Raw genomic sequence first — 18,564 nt, forward strand, 5'->3', positions numbered from 1 at the left:
TACCGGGGAATCTACTCTGTAAATTTCCTGTTCATCTTCTACCTCCTCCAGGTCCTCATCATCCGCATAGTATTCAGTCCCGGTTTGTTCCTCCATAATTGTAAACTCCTGGTCCCCTTCAGGGAAAGGCTGTCCTTGGTATCTGGGGTGTGGAGTAGAGTATGGGGTAGAGAAAGGCTGCACCTCGAAGGGTTCAGGTCTTTCGAACCGGGCCTTTTTACTTAGGGGGATAGGATCAGAGGAGCCTGAGGGTGTGGCCCCTTGAGGGTCATACGAAAGGAAATGTTCTGGGTTTTTGTCATAAAAATCAGCTAAGGAAGACATCCTTGACATGACCCTGTCTATGTCTTCACTGGACCATTCTTTGGAACAGGGTATGACTTTAGTAGGCAACTTAGAGGACTTATCAAGGGTACCTTTGCTGGATGTTGATGTCCCAGTAGATTTATGTCTGTCTGCTTAGGGTGGAAGGATGGTCTTACAGGAGTGGAAGGCTGTGCTTTCCGCTGTTTCCCCCCCTCCCCGTGCGTGGAAAAATGTTTTCCCTGCCCCTTGGAGGCCCCAGAGACTTTCGACGCCTCGCGTCGAGGGTCTGGAGAGGTATCTTGTTTCGAGCGTGGGGCCTCACGGGTGTTAACTGCGGCCTCGGTCTCCTGGAGCGCGGCCTGGGGGTGGAAGTCGTCTTCGTCTTCCGACGATCGAACCTCCGTTAATCTAGGGAGCGAGGCACTCTTGGCAAGAGTGGATGATTGCCTTGCTTCATGAGGCGATCTCGATCGAGAGCGCCCAGAGGACACCGAGTCGGACCGTTCTATTTGTGCCTCTTTCCGAGAAGTCGACGTCGTCGAGGTTCGGTTGGACTTAGTGTGTAGGGTGTGTAGCGCTTGCGTCGCCGGGGGTCTTCCCCATAGCCGCCCTGCCGGACAACCTTCCGAGGTCGGGGACCTGCGCTCGGCAGTCTTTCGACGCCGTAATGCCCTCGCCGTCCGAAAGTACGGCGGCGCTGCCATCGCTGAAGGCGCCCTCCGCTGCCATGGCCCCCTGCCTGGCGTGGTGGGCCCAACGCTTTGTCGAACGGTCCTTAAGTGTCTTAGGCTTAAACCTACTACACGCTCTGCAGTACGCTTCGGGGTGGTCCCTCGGCAAGCAGAGATTGCACGTGGCGTGCCTGTCGACCCAAGGGTATTTGCGGTTGCACTTGGGGCAGAATTGGAAAGGGGTACCCTCCATACGCACCTTGAGGCAGCGGGCTGGTAAGTGTAGGAAATATATAAGGTGTACCTATATACCAAGAGTGAAGAGTATGTACCACCCCCTACTCTCCCTACTTGCAGGGCCGAGGCCAGCGGCCTACTAGGCCCGGGCCGAGGCCAGCGGCCTTCCGAGGCCCAGATCCGTCGTGCAGCAGCCGACGGTCGATGTCTTCTCCAGCCGTCGTCGAGTGTCAAGGGTCGACGTTGGGGTGGGGAAGGATGTCAGTAAATAATTTTAAACTTCTATAATTAGCAAAAGTATGGCTAAGGCCAGGGGACTCCGCAAGATGCTTCCGACCAGTATGGCGGAAAAAAACAATCTGAGGATCCCAGACGCGTGAGGGATCTTGGGTACAGTGGACGTCACACTAGGGATAGTATTACTGGCACGCCTGTGTCGACGCCCATTTTCGAGTTTCGAAAAACAAACTGTAATACTCCGCAGCTTCCACTAGATGTCGGCCTATGCACAGCATGTGATCTAAGCAGATTCCACAAGCCTCAGAAATATATATATATACATATCTACTTACATGCGGTACTTGGCCCATGGGATGAACTCATGTAAGTGGAAGAGGTATGTTCTTTCTTTTCAGTACAACAGTAATCTACAGTAATCTGCATGCAAAAACATTTCAATATGAAAATTTTGAAGCCCAAAGGGGAGATTAGGAAGGTGGGGATAACTGAGAAAACTTGCGGAGTGAAAACAGGAGCTGTAATGTTATAAATGCGTACGTACCATAATATTTAGTCTGAACAATATTAAAAAAAAGACACACAGATCAAAAAACACACACGAGGTATGTTCAATTGCACCTTAAAAACTCACAAATAATAATAGCCAATAGAACACCACCAAATGACCTAAACAGAAAGTAATGCCCTAATCACAAACCTAACCCTACTCAAAACACAAACCCCCACTAGCAACGTGATTATACATGACCAGGTAGGAATATTCCAGAAATCCGTAACTCCAGAAAATGCATCTTCTTGTACAATATCATGCACCCACTGGTCATTCGAATTAACACAAAATTAAATTGAACACCCAATTAACACCAATAGAAAACTGCAACTACACCTTCAACTAAACATCCCACCCCTGGGGAATTCTACAACAATCCACAAATGGACCCATAACAAATGCCTCCAACATACCATCATGTATATCTCTGCAGATATCATACAAAAGTTATGACATGCTTTGCCTACTCACCAAATTCGTAAGGCAGCTGCAATGTTCAATCATTTGCATTTTGCATTTACGCTGGGCTTTACCAATATACCTTAAGCCACATGGCATAAAATCATGTAGGTTACATTTCTTGTGTTGCAATTAGTTAAGTTCGAAGTTGCCATGCTTCTGTGAGGGCCATATCAACAGCGTTTGTATTTTAAGCCCAATTACACATGATAAAAGACCTGCATTTGAAATGCCCAATAATGGGTGTTAGACCCCATGTGGAAAGTAAATTGGTGGATTTCATAAGGGTCGCTTGAGTTCATTTTGAATGATCGTGTCTCTAACTTTTTTTCCATTTTTGAATGGAAACAAAAGGTTGCTCAGCATTGTTTCCAATGATTTTTAACCAACGATTTCATCTTATAGGATAAGTTAGTAAAGGTATTGACAAATACCAGTCCGTCTGCAGGGCTCTTCTCCTTGGTGTGTTCCAGTAAAGCTTTACAATTGTTATTCCAAGCTTGTTTCTTAGCCAGTCTCACTGTCAGATGGATAACCCCTGTTTTGTAGTTTGGTGGTTAAAGTAATGGGCTCATTTCTGTAAGACTCTTTAGTACTACTATTTCTTTTGAGCCGTAGGAACTGGTCAAAAGGTAAATTGGTTTTAATATGCACAGGACGATGGCTAGCATCCTGTAGCAGGCTGCTCCTGTTGGCTTGCTTGTGGTAAGGTTTGACTTGTAAAATGCCATTGTGGTGGTAAATTGTCATGTTTAAAAAATTGACATTAAAGGCACTCAACTCGTGAGAAAACTTTGATGTTTTGTATATTAATCTATTTAATAAACAAATCTGCTTAAGCTGAACTCCCTGACCAACATACGAAGATGTCATCGATGTAGACATACTATGAAGTGATCTGGGACTTGTATGGATTAGTACCTGCATGCACTACAATTTTCTCAAAGGTCTTGACGTGCAAATTAGCCAAAAAAGGCACAATGGCGGAACCCATGGCTGTCCCTTCAATGTGCAAAAAAAAAATTGGTCTTGAAATCTGAAGACATTTTTAGTAAGCCAACTCTATACAGTGCATACTGAAAGTGTTAAGGACGGGATGGTTGCCTGTTCTCCCCAACAAAACTTCATCAATCACCTCTAGCGTGGCCTGTTGAGGGGATACATGTACAGAGAAATTAAATATCCAGAAAAATGAGCAACTGTGGCAGCGGGATCAAACGAGATACCTACAACCTTGCTGACAATACTCCTATTATCTTGTATATAGGAATTCATATGCAAGTACACATCGGTGAACTTGGAGAGGGGCTCCAGACATCTGATACAATTGGTCTCCCGGGAGGGTTGGTCAATCTTTTATGTACCTTGGGTAAGATATAAAAGATAGGGAAGTGACTGTTCTTTTTAATCAAATACTCTGCCTCTTGTGTGCTGATCCATTCATATTCAATTGCACTCATTACTTTGGATTCAATCAAAGATGTAAGTTCAGAGGAGAGATCACCTGGGATTTTGTAGTTACTCACAACATCCGATAATAGGCGGGTTACATTCTTCAACATAATCTACTTTATTAAGAATCACAATCCCTCCACCCTTATCTGCCTGGCAAATCACAATCTCATTATTACTGCCCAAATACTTCAAGATGTCTAGTTCTAAATTGAGTGCATAGAACTGGCCTCTTTCTCAATTGTTTCTAGATCTTGTAAAACTTTCTTATCGAACAACAGGGATTCTGGAGAGTGCAAATGAATTGGAGGACAAAAAGGTGGAAGGATTCTTGAGACCTGATGAATTATTATGCTCTAAGCCCTCAATATGTTGAAAATATTCTTTGAGGTGTATTTTACGCATGAAGATGAAAAATTCTGAGCAAAACTCAAAAGCTTTGTGATGTCTACTGGGTACAAGCCCAGACCCCTATTGAGTACCAGTTCTTCTTCAGGACTCAGTCTATTGGTAGACAGATTAATTACCAGTGTGTCTGGCTCCTTGTCTGTACTTGGTCGTAATCCCACTGTCGTCCGCCCCTGCCTCGATTTAAAAAAAAAGCAGAGGAACCCCTCTGTTGCGGGCCATGAAATCTGCCTCTAGCCCCCTGGTCTCTAGTCTGATTGTCCATATCAATATTATGATATTCCGCATAACTATTCCTAGTCCCTGAAGTGCCTGGCTCAGTGGAGCTGTCTGCACTCCCAACTAAAGGATGGATCCCGGGATCTTACGCGCCTGGTCCTCTTGTTACCATCTTGCGACCGACCATTGCTGTCAATGACAGTCACTCCTTGTGTACGAAAAGCTTCTCATGTGTGAATTTGGCCAAATCTTTCTTCAATTTTATGCGTTAGGTGTGGTCGATTTTTAAGGTGAATGGGATAGAGTCCCGGGACTGCTACTTTATATTTTACATATGCTACATCTTATTTTGAATGGGTTACGAGGTGGGGAGTTGGATTATGAGGAATGGTGTTTTTACCAGACGCTTCACCCGCACACATCTATGAACAAGTGCTTAAATTGCATACTGCCCAGCACTTGGGTATGCCACTGCTAATATAGTCAAAGTTATGATTTTTTTCCTGGTTTTTTCTCGGTTGGGCCTGACACTAAGGTGCATTGCTTTTAATTCACGGGACTTCGTTTGGGCTCACTAGCGTCTGTGAAGTGTGTAGGAGTCCAGGCCTTCTTGTTGATTTTTGGGTGGCGTTTTCCAGATTTGACGCTTGGGGTTAAAGTCCTTTTCTTTTTCCTTGTTTCTTGCATGCATCTCTCTCCATACCATGGTGTTGGTGCTGCATGCATGTTCAGGTAGGTGTGAATTTGGAGGGACTTTGCAGGGTTCCCCTGTATTGATGGTTGTGCCTTTTAATTGATTGTCTACACAGAGTCTAGGATACGTTCTGGTCACAGATGAATATTGAATAACCTACGAATGAGGTTCCTATTGAGTTGGCGAAACCGGTCATAACACTTGTGTGATATCGCAGAGACATACATGGTATGTTCGAAGCATTTGTTATGGGTCCATTTGTGGATTGTTGTAGAGTTCCCAGGCGGTGAGGTGTTAATTGGGTGTTCCATTTTATTTTGTGTTTTTTAGAATGATCAGTGGTTGCATGATATTGTACAAGATCATCCATTTTCTGCAGTTACGGATTTATGGACTATCAGACCGGAGCATTTATAATCACGTTGGTGTTCTGAGTGTACTCTTTGCAAACTCCACTTTGCATCTGGTTTCTGGTACCCCTGAGGAAGGTTCAATGTTCATAGTATCATGGAATGAAACATGTAGGGTTAAGTTTATACGAATAGGGCATTACTTTCTGCTTAGGTCATTTGGTGTTGTCATACGGTTATTTGTGAGTTTTTAGGGTGCGATTGAACGTACCTTGTGTGTGTTTTTTGGTCTGTGTATTGTGCGTCTTTTTCTAATATTGTTTAGAAGAAATATTATGATACATGTTTTTTTAACTATGTGATCAATCATTGAATAAAGACATTTTTCACTCTCATTTGTAACACTGCAGCTCCTGTTTTCACTCTCTCCCTGAGTTTTCCAAATTATCCCCACCCTACCAAACCCCACCCCCTTTTTTGGTATTGTTTTACTTTGTGCCCGCAGGCAGTGGTTTTCCTGAGGTTCCCTCACCTCAGGCCACTTGCTCCCTGCTCGTGTTTAGTATGTAGACAATAGTCCATCAGCTCAAAGGGTGAGTCCATCAAAAAGGTGAGTAGCAAGTTAAAATCCTAGGATGGTATGATAAATTTGCTTGGTGGAAACATTTGTCAAACCTTGTAGGAATTCCGAAATGCAAGCCTTATGTAGGTGTCCTCTTGAACACAAGGCTCGCTGCTACATAGCCTTTCACAGGGTCGATCTGCAAACCAATTTGAGCAAGCAACAAAAGTAATGGAGGACCGTAGCCTTCGAACAAGCAATAGAATCCAACTGCTTCCAGCAGCAGTTGTAAATGGCTTTGGTAGATGGTCTGCGTGTGTACAGGAGTACCACCATGACAAATTTGGGCAGGTCCCCATCCCTGTACCTCAGCTTCCCAAGAGCCAGGCATGGAGATTCAGGATGGCAAGATTTGGAAGAACCTGCCCCACCACCCCCTATTTGAGAGAACTTTTCTCTCTTCGAGAGGCATCAAGGACAGCAGATGGTCGAGGAGATCAGAATTCCACGTTCTTCACGTCCAAGTTCCAGCGCCCAAAAACATTAAGGTCTTGAATTTCATAAGCCTCTTCAGAACCTGCAGGATGACGAGAATTTGTGTTAATGTGTATAAGACGACAAAACTCCAATCTGCCAAGAACACATCGCTCAGTGCCCGTCTCGGCAGAAATTCCCTGCAGCAGAACCCCTTTCATTTTGTTGACACTGGAGGCAAAAAGGTCCACTTCAAAGGTTTCCCAAAGTGTAACCACCTGGCACAACTCGCATTTGTGGTAGGCCAAGCTATGCCTACTCAGAACATCAGCTACTTCATTCTCCAAGATGGGCTGCCTATAGAAAGATCTGGTTCTCCAATGTACAGAACCCCAGCTGTATCTCTTCCCTACAAAGGTGCAGTGATTCTACAACCCGTGGTAGGTCACAAATAGGAGACAGAAAAAAAGGCATTGTGAATAAGGAATATCTTACTTATCTGTGACTGTTCTCCAGAATTGTTATCTTTCATAGATTCACATGCTGTTGGAATATTCCCTGTTGTCAGGGTAGGAATACTTGTTAACATTAAAGCAGTTTACCTCTAAATATTTTAAAAACCGCTTGTCACTTTAGTGCTCTATTAGTCATTCTGTGTCCTATTGCCCACATCGTATTAGACAGTTCAGAAGGGGTCACCTGCTTTCAAATTGTCCCAAGTGCCCAGCATGACAGTTCCTGGGTTACTTAAATTGAGACTCAAAGTCAACCCCCTATGTTGCACGAAAATCAGGATCATTGGATTGATCTCATCCGAATCTGTGCCTTTGCCACCAGAAAAATGCTGAACTCATGAAACCCAAAAGGCATAGAAAAGGCTGGGCTGACAGGTGCTTTGAGTTCTGGAATTGTTTCCCCCAGCTGCAATATATTTTGGGTACAGTCTCTGAGGGAAGGGAAAGGCTTGGATGAAAAGAAGTGTGTAAGAAGGTGCCACCTGGTACTTCATGAAGTAAAGGGGAATGCCCAAACTCTGTAGGATTGGCCTCTGAGCTGTAGATGGGAAACGGCTTGATCCAGGGATCTGGTATTGCTGCACCAGTCATTCAGGTAGGGGGCCAGACTTAAATCTTCCCCCACCTGAGACCTGCCACCACCAACATTATTATCTTGGTGTAGACCCTCAGTGTCCACGTCAGCCCAAAAGAAAGCATGCAACATTGGTAGTGCAACTCGCCAATCACAAACCTCAGAAATTCCTGTGCTTCAGATGAATGTGTACATACAAATAGGTTCTCTGAAGGTCTATGGACACCAACCAGTCTCAGATCTCCAGGGCATGAACAATGTGGACCAACATCACCATCTTTATTCCTCCTCATAACTTGTTGAAGAGCCCCAATTGGATGTAAACCCTCATCTTTCTAGGGCACGAAAAAGTAGGGAGAGTACCATTTTTTTCTGCCTTCTTTGTCCAGGGTTCCTTTCTTTCACTGCTTTTAGGGGAAGGCTCTAAACCTATTCCATTACAGCTGGTTCTGAGTATGGTACTTTCTTAGGCGGGGGATGATCCAGGGGGGCTTCAAATGAATGGACTGCAATATCCATGAGCAATACCATGAAGTATCAAGATGTCCGAAGTAATGCCTTCCCTATTTGCGCAAAACCCCAAAGATCCTCACTCCCACCAGCACCAAGTGCTGAGAATTCAAAGAGGTTTTTGCGAGGAGATTGCCAACGGCACTCACGCACTTTGGCCTTTCTGTATGCTTCTGCCTGTCCCCGGCCGAGTAGACGGTCTCTGGACACCTCTGACTGCAGGGAAACGGGATTTCCAGCACTATACAATAGTTTGAAAAGACATGAAGGCACAGACCATAGTCTGTTCAGTAAAGTGATTGACTTACTGGTTGCAGGACCGCCAGTCCAAATGGACTTAAGTGTGGTTTCCGATGCTTTACATTTTTCTAAAGATTCATCAGCTTTCAACTCCAATAACTGTACCCCATCAAAGGGAATGTCGTGCATTTCTGGACTGCATTTCCGCAGCAAAGCTGGAAGTACTTATCCATGAGTACCTACGAAGTAAGGTAGCTGTCCCCATAGCCAGACACACACAGCCTGTCGGGTCAGTCCTTTTTGCAACACCTGCCAAGCAATCTCTTTTCCATCCTCCATTTTTCAGAACCGAACTCTAATTTGCCGTCACAGAGGTGGTTCACTGCCTCTGGCACCATCTTGCAGAAGCAATGTGAAAACTTTGCTAAAGCGCAAGATGTGTTTATTGCCTGAAGAGCCACTCTGGTTTTTCTTGCCAAAGGCCTGCAGCTTTTTTCTTGGCTGGGGGCCAAGACCGAAACACAAAGCTTTTGGAGCCTGCAGTGGCCGTCTGGGCCACCAGTGGCTATCATGGGTAAAATGCCTTGGATCCATAGGCAGCAGTTTTTATTTCTTGGCTAGTTCCCTGGTGACTGCTTCGAGCATGGGGTTTGCCACTGTGCTGTTAATGGGTCAGTGACAGCTGGCGTAAAGGGAAAGAACATCTCCCTTTGCAGGCAATTGTCCAGAATGTATGTCTGGTCATATTGTTGAACAGACCTGGATGTAGTGCCAAGCTCCAAGGTGTCAACCACCTTTTGAATTGTTTGCCAGAAGGTCATGCTTGGGTGGTCATCTGGTGTGGACTGGGAATATGCCCAGTCTGCTCGCATCTTCAAGGTCCGTTGTAGGGTCGAGATCCGACTCCCCTGAAAATCAGGGCCCACCCCCTGCTAAGTCTGGAGGTCCCATGATTGTGTCGCTCGCCAAATAGTCCCAAAGGTTCTATGCCAAAAGGTACTGGGTCACCCTCTTTATGGTAGATATCTTGCATGATCCTAGAAGCTGGCACGTAATATGCAGTATTCCTGGATAGCAGAAGGAAATTACTGCCAAGACACGCTTGACGTGCAAGCTTTGGCTGTCGTAGTTCTCGTTGCTGGTGTCACAGGAATCATCCAAAATGACTCAAAAAAAGACTGAATGTGTGGTTTGGCCAAATATCGGCTGTTCAAGTTCTAGCATATCACCAATTCGCTGCTAAGGCCTGTGGGGGTGTCCCCCGCTCCCTTTTTGACTAAATTGTGAACAGGGGTTGCAGAGGTGTCCCCTGCAGCCGATCCCCAAAAAGAGAAAAAAGCTCCTGGTAAAGTAAAGGACTCTGCAGCGCCGGTTCTGGATCACAGAAGTGAAAGGGAACAGGTGTTGGAGGGACACAGCGAGTCTGCGACAGCCGCAAGGTAAGTAGGGATGCGGAGGTGTGGATGGGGGTGGGGGCCAAGTCAGAAATGCTCAGGGGAGACAAGACCGAAGGTTATTTCGGAAAAATAATCTTCGGTCTTTTCTCCCTCGAACATTTTCGTCACGGCCTTTTAACCCTGAACCGGTGTCACAGCATAGATCACCGTGTTCTTTTTTGGTACAGGGTCCAAGCCTTCAGGTGTACGGAGGCTCTCTTTCAGTATCATGCCGACATGTGTAGCCCCGGTGGGACATTCTGTACTCATCGATGTAAGGACAGACAGCACTGCCAAAATTGATTTCAGCAAATTAAGTATGAAATACGACCATTCCTCAATACTGTCGGATGTCTCACCTTCTTAGAGGGGGACAAAAAAATACTCATCCTCCCTCTTGTTTTGTTGCGATTGGCTTTTTCTTTTCTTGTGGGCTGAAGGAGAGGAGTAGTAGTGTGAACCACTAATGGAATGCAACCTTTTATGGTGCTTTTGAGATTGTGTCCCCCTTTTCATTTTCTCTGGAAGGTTCTGTTTCTAGATGTTGCAAGGTCCGACACCCTTCCCTCCTCTGGCCACTGGCTTATGGGAGTATCCCTAGATGTAGGGGGGGGACAGAATGAAATGCACCCAGAGACAATTTGGCCCCGCAATCTGAATTGCCTTTGGGTTCATCGCCTGATAGGAGCTACACTCCGAGAAAAAAACACGTTGAGTGCCCAAACACTACACGCAGTTCTTATGGGGTCCGTAATCGTAATTTGTCTAGGTGCAGTCTCTGCAGCGCTTGAACCAGTATTTAATTACCCAGACATGGTTGTACGGTAGAAAAGAAAAGAAAAAGACAAAATACACTGAGAAACTTTCCTGATGCAGCGTGCTGTGGGCTTGGAAAAACAACTGAGGTCATGGGGCGTTGTATATGGCGGCCACCGTCAACTGTCGAGGAGTGAACTGCCAGAGTTGGCAGCTGCCGAGGCACACAACACAACACCCAGTGCTGGGGAAAAAGGTTCAGAGGGCAGCACCCGCTAGCCAGCATATATCGGATGATGGGAAATCTGTGGGAGGATGCTATCCATTAGAAACTATGATTAGAGTACTAGCGCATGAAAGGGCTGTAGCGGGACACAGTTTGGGCACATATTGAGACAGGCCACATGATTTGCCTCTGGTTAAGTTAGTATAAATAGTGGCCAGCGCAGGCCTATCTTCTTGAGACCACCCTTATGTTCTTTGGGCACTAACAGCATGACAATCATTTAAAGGGTCAATGCTTGAATATATTGATGAGACAGACTTCATAGCTTTTGGCACAAGTAGCATGAACGAGAGGCATGATCTGTTTTGTGTGCAATGGCATGAAAGGGGGCGGCACTGTTTTGGGATTCCGACATTCTCTCTTTGCCAAGATCATTGCGCCTTTCATTAGGGAGGCCCCCAGGATTATCACTTTACCATTACACAATCACCTATTTTTGACGTTTTTTTGTTTCGTGACCACGCCTCACTCTGTGTACGCATGTAGGCACAAAAAGGATCACGTTTCTTCAGCTCAGCACTACATTCAAAGTGAGACTTGTGTACCTGTGCCCACTTGTGTGCGCCACAGACTGGGATCCTCGTTCCAGCAGCGACTTCACATGACAGCGGGAGAAGTGCCAACCATCACTGTGTGTGTGGGAATGGTAGCATAGATTATCGAGACAGTGCTCAGAGTTTTATTTTGGCACAGTCAGCATCAACATGTGTTGCAAAGTGCACCCGTGCATTGTTAGTGATCCGGCTTCTTTTGGGGGGTTTCATGTGTTGCTCTAAAGAATAAATTGTAAATTATTTGGCTTCTTACTCAATCTTTCTGAAATGTGTACTGCACATTGGGTGAATCCGACACCACCTCCACCAAAGAAAATAAAATGACTTTTCCATAGTTGGACTCCACCCCTTTGGTTCTGCATTTCCCTCGGCCCGTGCTCCTACATTTCAATTTTGCAATGCTTGGCAGTATTTTCATTCATCAAAGATCACTCATCCAAGCAAGCCTCTCGTTCTTGCGTATAACTGTCTGCTCTAGTTTTCTGACCTTGCTTTGTTCTACCATTTACTTCAGTTCCATGAGACAGAGATTCCCTATTACTGGTTCTAGTTTCCCTCTACCTCACCATGTGTCCCCCCTCTTTTATTGGGCCCCCAATCCTCTTCCTTATGGATTTCCTGTTTAACACCTTTTGTTCTCCGGTTTGTAGGACGCATTTTCTTTTCCAAAAGAAGCAGTTGACATTACTGCATAAATCTTGCAAGATTAATGAAGTATTCCCAAAATAGGACAACTTTCTCCACCAAATGGGCTCCACTACTGCACATGTGGATCTCTTTTCCCCCTCCCCACCAGATGCCCAATATAAATGCAACCCTCTAAATGCTGTGAAAAAGTCAAGCCTTTCCTCCCTCCGTACAACTTTAGATCCACTGTTCAAGCAACGGTACTATAAATGGGGGCAATGCACTCCTCAAAGGCCTCCCATCGTCCTCCCTTGTTCCACTGAGAAGTGTCTTACACACAGCTGCACACCTCATCAAGGTGAAGGGGCCCCTGAGGGACCCTCGCTTATGGAAACAAGGCACAATCACCACACACAAACTGATACGCCAGACACGAGGTTGTATTCCCAAAAGCTAGGGTTTATTGCAAAGCAAATAGTCTCAGTTGGCCAACTGGGTCCCATGCCCCGCGACGTGTGTTTCCAGACCTCGGAGGACGCAAGAGAGAGAATCGTACAACAGTTACATATATACAAAGCAAGCATCTTACAATCATCAGTGACACATCCAATACATTTCCTTTGAATTGGGTACAATGATCGACAATGGTGACGAGTATGACACCTTCAAACATTCATTTAGCAACAGTTTGCAATTTTGGGGGGCCTACAGACAAGTCTTTGTTTTAAAGAACACAATACTTCTGTTTTTGCAAGCAAGCTGCGTGCAGGGGGTTAGACACATTCCAGGCCTTGCTATCTCCTAGTTTCTATTTGTGTACTGGGGGTCAACTTGCTCTCCAGGGCTCTACAGGGCTCAGGTAAGGGGGGCCGCAAAGAAGAGCATAATTCAAGCCATTTAATGTTCGCTTCTAACATTTCTACTGTATTAACGAGACTAGCTGGCACCTGTGTACTGATTAGAATGCCTCGCTGCTTACTTCCAAGGATTTGTGAGGGAGGAGACCGGGCATTTCTGTCTGGGTTGCTGCGTTATGTTTCAACATGTCTCTCGTGGCCTTGCGTTATGCACTAGCGGAGCAGAATAAGTTTTCAGCAAAGCAGTTTTAACAGAGAGCAAAAGGCAAACGTTAGAAAAAACAAAATGGCGATTTCAGTCACCTTAAAATGGCCACACTTTAGTCAAGCTTATGGCTATATATTTCTAATACTGAACACATGAGGCGGTTGGTCTTCGGCCAACAAAGTACATTGCCTTAATTGAGGGGTGTCAACTTTTTCTGGACTGACAAATGGTCTACGCAGATACGACCCGGCCCTCATCAACCTTCACTGACTCCCACTGCATGCACAAATCACCTCTAAGTTTTGGCTGCATCATCAATAAGCAGTGGTCGAAGTGTACGAAAAGAAGTAGTGGAACTATGTTCCCTGCTGGTCTGCTTCGCTCCCCACAAATCCCATCTCTGCGCCCCCTCCCACACACAATCCAAACAAACACACCTGCTATTTATGGGAATGTGCACGGCAGTGCACTGAAGTGCAAGCTCCAACATCTTCCTACACTTTTATTTTACAACTAAACCATTCCAGAATGGTTTCTTTTTCAAATAAAAGTATAGGAACTGTGCAACTTAAATATAAAAAGTATGGGAGCACCGCTCCCGCCCACTTCGACCTCTGTCAATCAGGCAGTCGCCCTCAAGTAAACCAGCTACCTGGTGGAGAAACTCAGCATCTTCAGTGGACAGCACACACCACCAGAATCCAGGACACGTGCAGACTTGAAATCTGCTGCTGCAAATAGGAAAAGACCAGAAAATAGGCATTCTCTGCCTATGCCCCAAGACTATGGCACCTCCTCCCCGTCAGCGTCCGACTCTCCACCGCACTCCTACAATTCAGAAAAGAACTCAAGAACCACCTCTTCAAGGAATTTCTCTGCCTCAACACCTAGGCCATCACATCGCCCATCCCGCTTTGCAAGACGCTGCCTGCCCCTCCCCGGTACCGCTGTACCCCTCCTCTGTTCCACTCTGTAACCTCTACCTGTCCTGTTACCTGAAATGTGCGCCATTATGCATCTGTATTGTTGTATACCTCTGTAAATCGCTCTGTTACTTCTCGAAGCTATGTCCGCGCTCAAAAATACCACCAAATATTTTGTGCACTTTTCTTTTTTTGGATTCCCCCAGGACTTGGGATTACTGCGGGAATCACTTGCACTGAACAAAAAATACAAATAAAATGGGCAGATTGTAATTTATGAAAAGCTTCTCATCTGCAAAGCACCATGGGAGTTATATACAAGTTTTTTTTGGGCGGGGGGACAGGTACCACCCACTTCTCTGTTGAATATTTTAAAAATGCCTTGATGGTGTTACCCCACACCAATAGGAGACATCTGCAATGCTTCGTGCCCAGCTTGTTTCTTATGGTGCAAATACACCCAGCAGTTTTTTCACGCTAGAGGTGTTCAATGGAAGCACTTTTTCTTAATGGGAAAATTATTGGGACTTGGAGGAAAACATTGTTTGGGTTTTCTTAATAACCTTTCCACATTTTCCCATATTACATTCCAGTTTGGATGGGCCTAGAACTAGGTTTTGGAAACATGTAATCCAATTCCGTCTAGTGAGTCAAATGTTATTTGCAATTGAATTGTATAAACAGTGTATGTAAACTGACTTTACCTTAACTATAGGATGCCTCCCAGCTGCTTCATGCAACAAGTTTAAAGTGCTTTGCATGGTCAACAAAGCCACACACACATTAGGTACATCTATCTGCACGACTGCTTCAAGACATACTGCCCAGCTAGGCCCCTTCAGTACTCTACTCTTCGCTTCTCCAAACTCCTACCTTCGGGAGAACCACATATGGACACTGCAGACTTGCAGACCAAGTCCCAAAGTGGTGGAATGGTATACCGATCCACCTTCTGAATGAAGGCAACCACATTTGGTTACGCAAATACCTAAAGAATCAACTCTTTTCATCTGCTAAGATTATCCATATGCATTTCTGTCTCTGGTCTGTCCCCATGTCTTCTGGCACTCTGTAGCCAACATGTTTTGCAAGGGCACATTACAAATGCCAATAAATAAAAAAATATTTGGCTCAAATTAAATGTGTGTTTGGGGGAGAAAATCACAATTATTGACATACCGACAGCAGCCTGTAGATGTAGCAGGTCTTCTTCTGCCCATCTCTCCACACTCTCGCCATTGCTTGTTCATCGTTTGCTGGATTCCAGTCTGGGTCAAACATCACCAGTCTGTTGGCACCAATTAAGTTCAAGCCACATCCTCCTGCTTTGCTGCTTAGCATGAAAATGAACTCGGGACTCTGCAAACAATTTACAACAATTTGTTTTACATTAACAAAGGTGCCATAAAGCATCATCCAGGTGCTCATAGCTTCATGGAGAACATAAACTTGGAGCTTTCATTGGAATCCAATGAGCCTGTTCTATTCTACTATTTAGAGCTACTCATTTAAAAACAGCTGCATATCGGGCTACTCATTTTTTTTTATGTTGGAACTACTGGTAAAGACCCTTATCTTATATTCTCTTGCTACAGACAACTGGCTGGGGGCATAGGAAGCAGGAAAGGGGGAACACAAATAGACATTCACGTGCCAATATCACTCCTCCTCATTACGCCCCTGCTCTTCAATATATATATATACAGCCCATATGCCTGGAGTTGGAGAGATTAGGATTCTTTTTCTGCAACTATGCTGACGACTTTCAGCTCACAATGGAGATATTTGGAAACTATTCAAAGGATCAAGAGAAGCTCACAAACATAGCAGGAAATCAAGAAATGGATGTCGAGTAACTGGTTATGTTTGAGCGCGGCTAAGACTGAGCTAATGATCTATGGATCCAGACAAGCGAGGGAAAATTTGAGTCCGTCATATGGTTGCTTCACTATAGAGAAGAGCCCAATTACGATAGTGGCCAAGGTTAAAACTCTTGGTGTGTACATTGAAGCAAGCCGGAATGCTGATGCCCAGGACCAAGGAACTGTCAGAAATACCAACTACTACTTAAGAATCTTAAGGCTAATTAGACCAATGTTTATGAAAGAAAACTGTGCTAAACTGGTCAGAGCAGTTATTCTTTCGCGGTTGGATTACTGCAACTCCCTATTGGGAGTTTTGAGTAAAAAGTCCATGGAAACCCTACAAAAGATCCAAAATACAGCTGTCTGCATTGTTTTTAAACCGACACGAAAAGATCCAATATCTGCTGCCAGGAAAGAGCTACACTGGCTGCCGGTGGCAGCCAAAGTTGCCTTTTAGATACTGACTCTGGCCCATAAATTTATTTTGGGAATTGTGCCTCAGTACATTAGGGACAGGCTGATAGTACACCGACCTACGAGGAATCTGCAATCAGGAAAAGCTTTTCTGTTGAAAATAAATCGCATAAGAAGAGCACAGGGAAGAGGACACGGCCGTAACAGTCGTGGCTGCTCAGGCATGGAACAAATTGCCTGAATGCATGCGAAAGGAGGAAAACCACCTGGTGTTCAGAAGAAGCTTGAAAACTAGGCTTTTTGTGTAGGGTAGGAACTTACAAATTACCTAACATAACACTTTGAAGCCAGTAAAACCTTGACCACACAATTGCACGGTTAGTTGCCTCTTCTATTTCTGTTACTAGTTGAAAACATTAGGGAACCCCTCAATTTCCCAAGACAGACACTTGAACAGAATGCCACATAAGCAAAATCCGTCCAGGTCTCACATCACGTTACGGCTCTAGTATTGATTTACTAAAGCCACAATGGAGTTTAAGGTTTAGCAATGGAAGTGTTCACCACTAGACGAATGCTTCTGATAAATGTAAAAATACGGAATATCCACGGTACATACAGTGTGCTAGGTTCATTTTGCAAACACACTTTGAAATAAAATACATAAACATGTCTTATGTATAATGCACCAATTAGTACATGTAAAAAAAACTTGCAATCGGTTAGTAGTCTTCTAGACAAGGTGCCCAATACAGTATTTGACCTATGGATGGGCAACTGAAGATTACAGCATGGTTATGTGGCCGCTCCTGTGATTTAAGGTATACAATTAGTCCCCGTTTTAGGTCCAAAATAATCCTTAGAAAGGTGTGGCATTTCTTTTTACATGTTCTATAAAAATATATATAATAAATGCATGTTTGCATTAACATAATTGCTAAATAAATAATATCTGGCCTTGCACCATGTTTTGAAGCATCGTATTCACTATATCATTGGCAATCATTTTACACAATAGTTCCAGAGTCTGCACATGTTCCCATAACCCACTGGGAGGGGATAATGTCCCAATAGATGCTCCAGCAGTAGAATGATCCCAATGAGCTTTAAGTGCCCAACATCTGCACACTCCTTGAGAGTATGAAAAAAAGGGCAATGTTGAGATTATTTCTATGCAATTGGACCCGATGTGCACGAATCACGTGTTCACACACTATTAGCGAGGTAGGTTCGGGTGTATGACTTTAATGACATACTTTCTTATACACATTAGGCTGTTACTACTGTAATTAAAAGGTCTCTTGTATGGGCTTTCTTTTTTAAATAAAAGTATAAAAACGAACTATTTGCACGATCTAATGAACTTTTAGCCAGATAGCAAGGCAGCAGGTGTAACATTTCTCAATTGTATCATGCCACGTTCCAGGCAGGCCAGTAGCAATGCACAGCTGTTCAAGAACTGTACTCACCGAGGGACTGTTGAAACGTTCCACTATCTTCGCTCTCTTCTTAATAGTCATCGTTCCATCCAATCTCACGTAAAGATACCTAGAAAGGGATAAAGGCATCAACTGAATACATTGATCATTTACATAAATGAAATAGCACACAAAGAGCTAAAAAAGGTAGTTTGAAGGGACAGAATCACAGACAAACTGGTTGTAAGACCATCTGCAAGAAATACAATACATTTAGCTAAGGAACAGAATGAAAGCATCAGTAGTCCATCTAATTCATCACTCAGTCTAAGTTCAATGGCTTTTTATTATACCAGGAAGCTAAGTGGTTAGGTTTCACTGAGGTAATCAAATTGAACAAAAATCAAATGTCCTCTTAGGAACAGGATCTAGTGTCTTTGCCTCACAGTCTTTGGGGTTTTAAACGCCCAACACTTTCCTCTTGGCCGAGATCTCTTTTGCCAGGATGTTCTCTTCCTAGATACCTTCTTCACCACCACTGCCGGGTTTTAGGTCATCAGGACACAGGATGGTTATCCAACAAGATCTTTTTCAGGATTGTGTTGCACATAGTATTTATTGGACTCAGGCTCTTCACAGGCTGAGAGAGGCATTTTAGACTAGGCCTCCCCCAAATAAATCAGGGTTCGCTTTAGAAACTTGAGTCAGAGCCAACCCTCTATCCTCTTGTCTCCTCCTCACATCGGTGAGAAACCCAAG

General features: G+C 44.5%; 1 protein-coding gene across 3 annotated transcripts in view; it reads right to left on the bottom strand.

Annotated features, from left to right (window-relative positions):
- Positions 1-18,564, bottom strand: part of RAD54L (RAD54 like) — a 454,404-nt gene that overhangs the window by 53,516 nt on the left and 382,324 nt on the right. For all 3 annotated transcript variants that reach the window (XM_069642281.1, XM_069642283.1, XM_069642282.1), the window contains 2 exons: positions 17,857-17,935; positions 15,288-15,467 (listed from right to left, as the gene is read on the bottom strand). In XM_069642281.1, the coding sequence (XP_069498382.1) occupies positions 15,288-15,467; positions 17,857-17,935 (259 nt within the window). The remainder of the gene's footprint in view (positions 1-15,287; positions 15,468-17,856; positions 17,936-18,564) is intronic.

The sequence above is a fragment of the Ambystoma mexicanum genome, chromosome 1q (genome assembly GCF_040938575.1).
Source record: "Ambystoma mexicanum isolate Mex_15411 chromosome 1q, UKY_AmexF1_1, whole genome shotgun sequence".
In the NCBI taxonomy this organism is placed as follows: Eukaryota; Metazoa; Chordata; class Amphibia; order Caudata; family Ambystomatidae; genus Ambystoma; species Ambystoma mexicanum.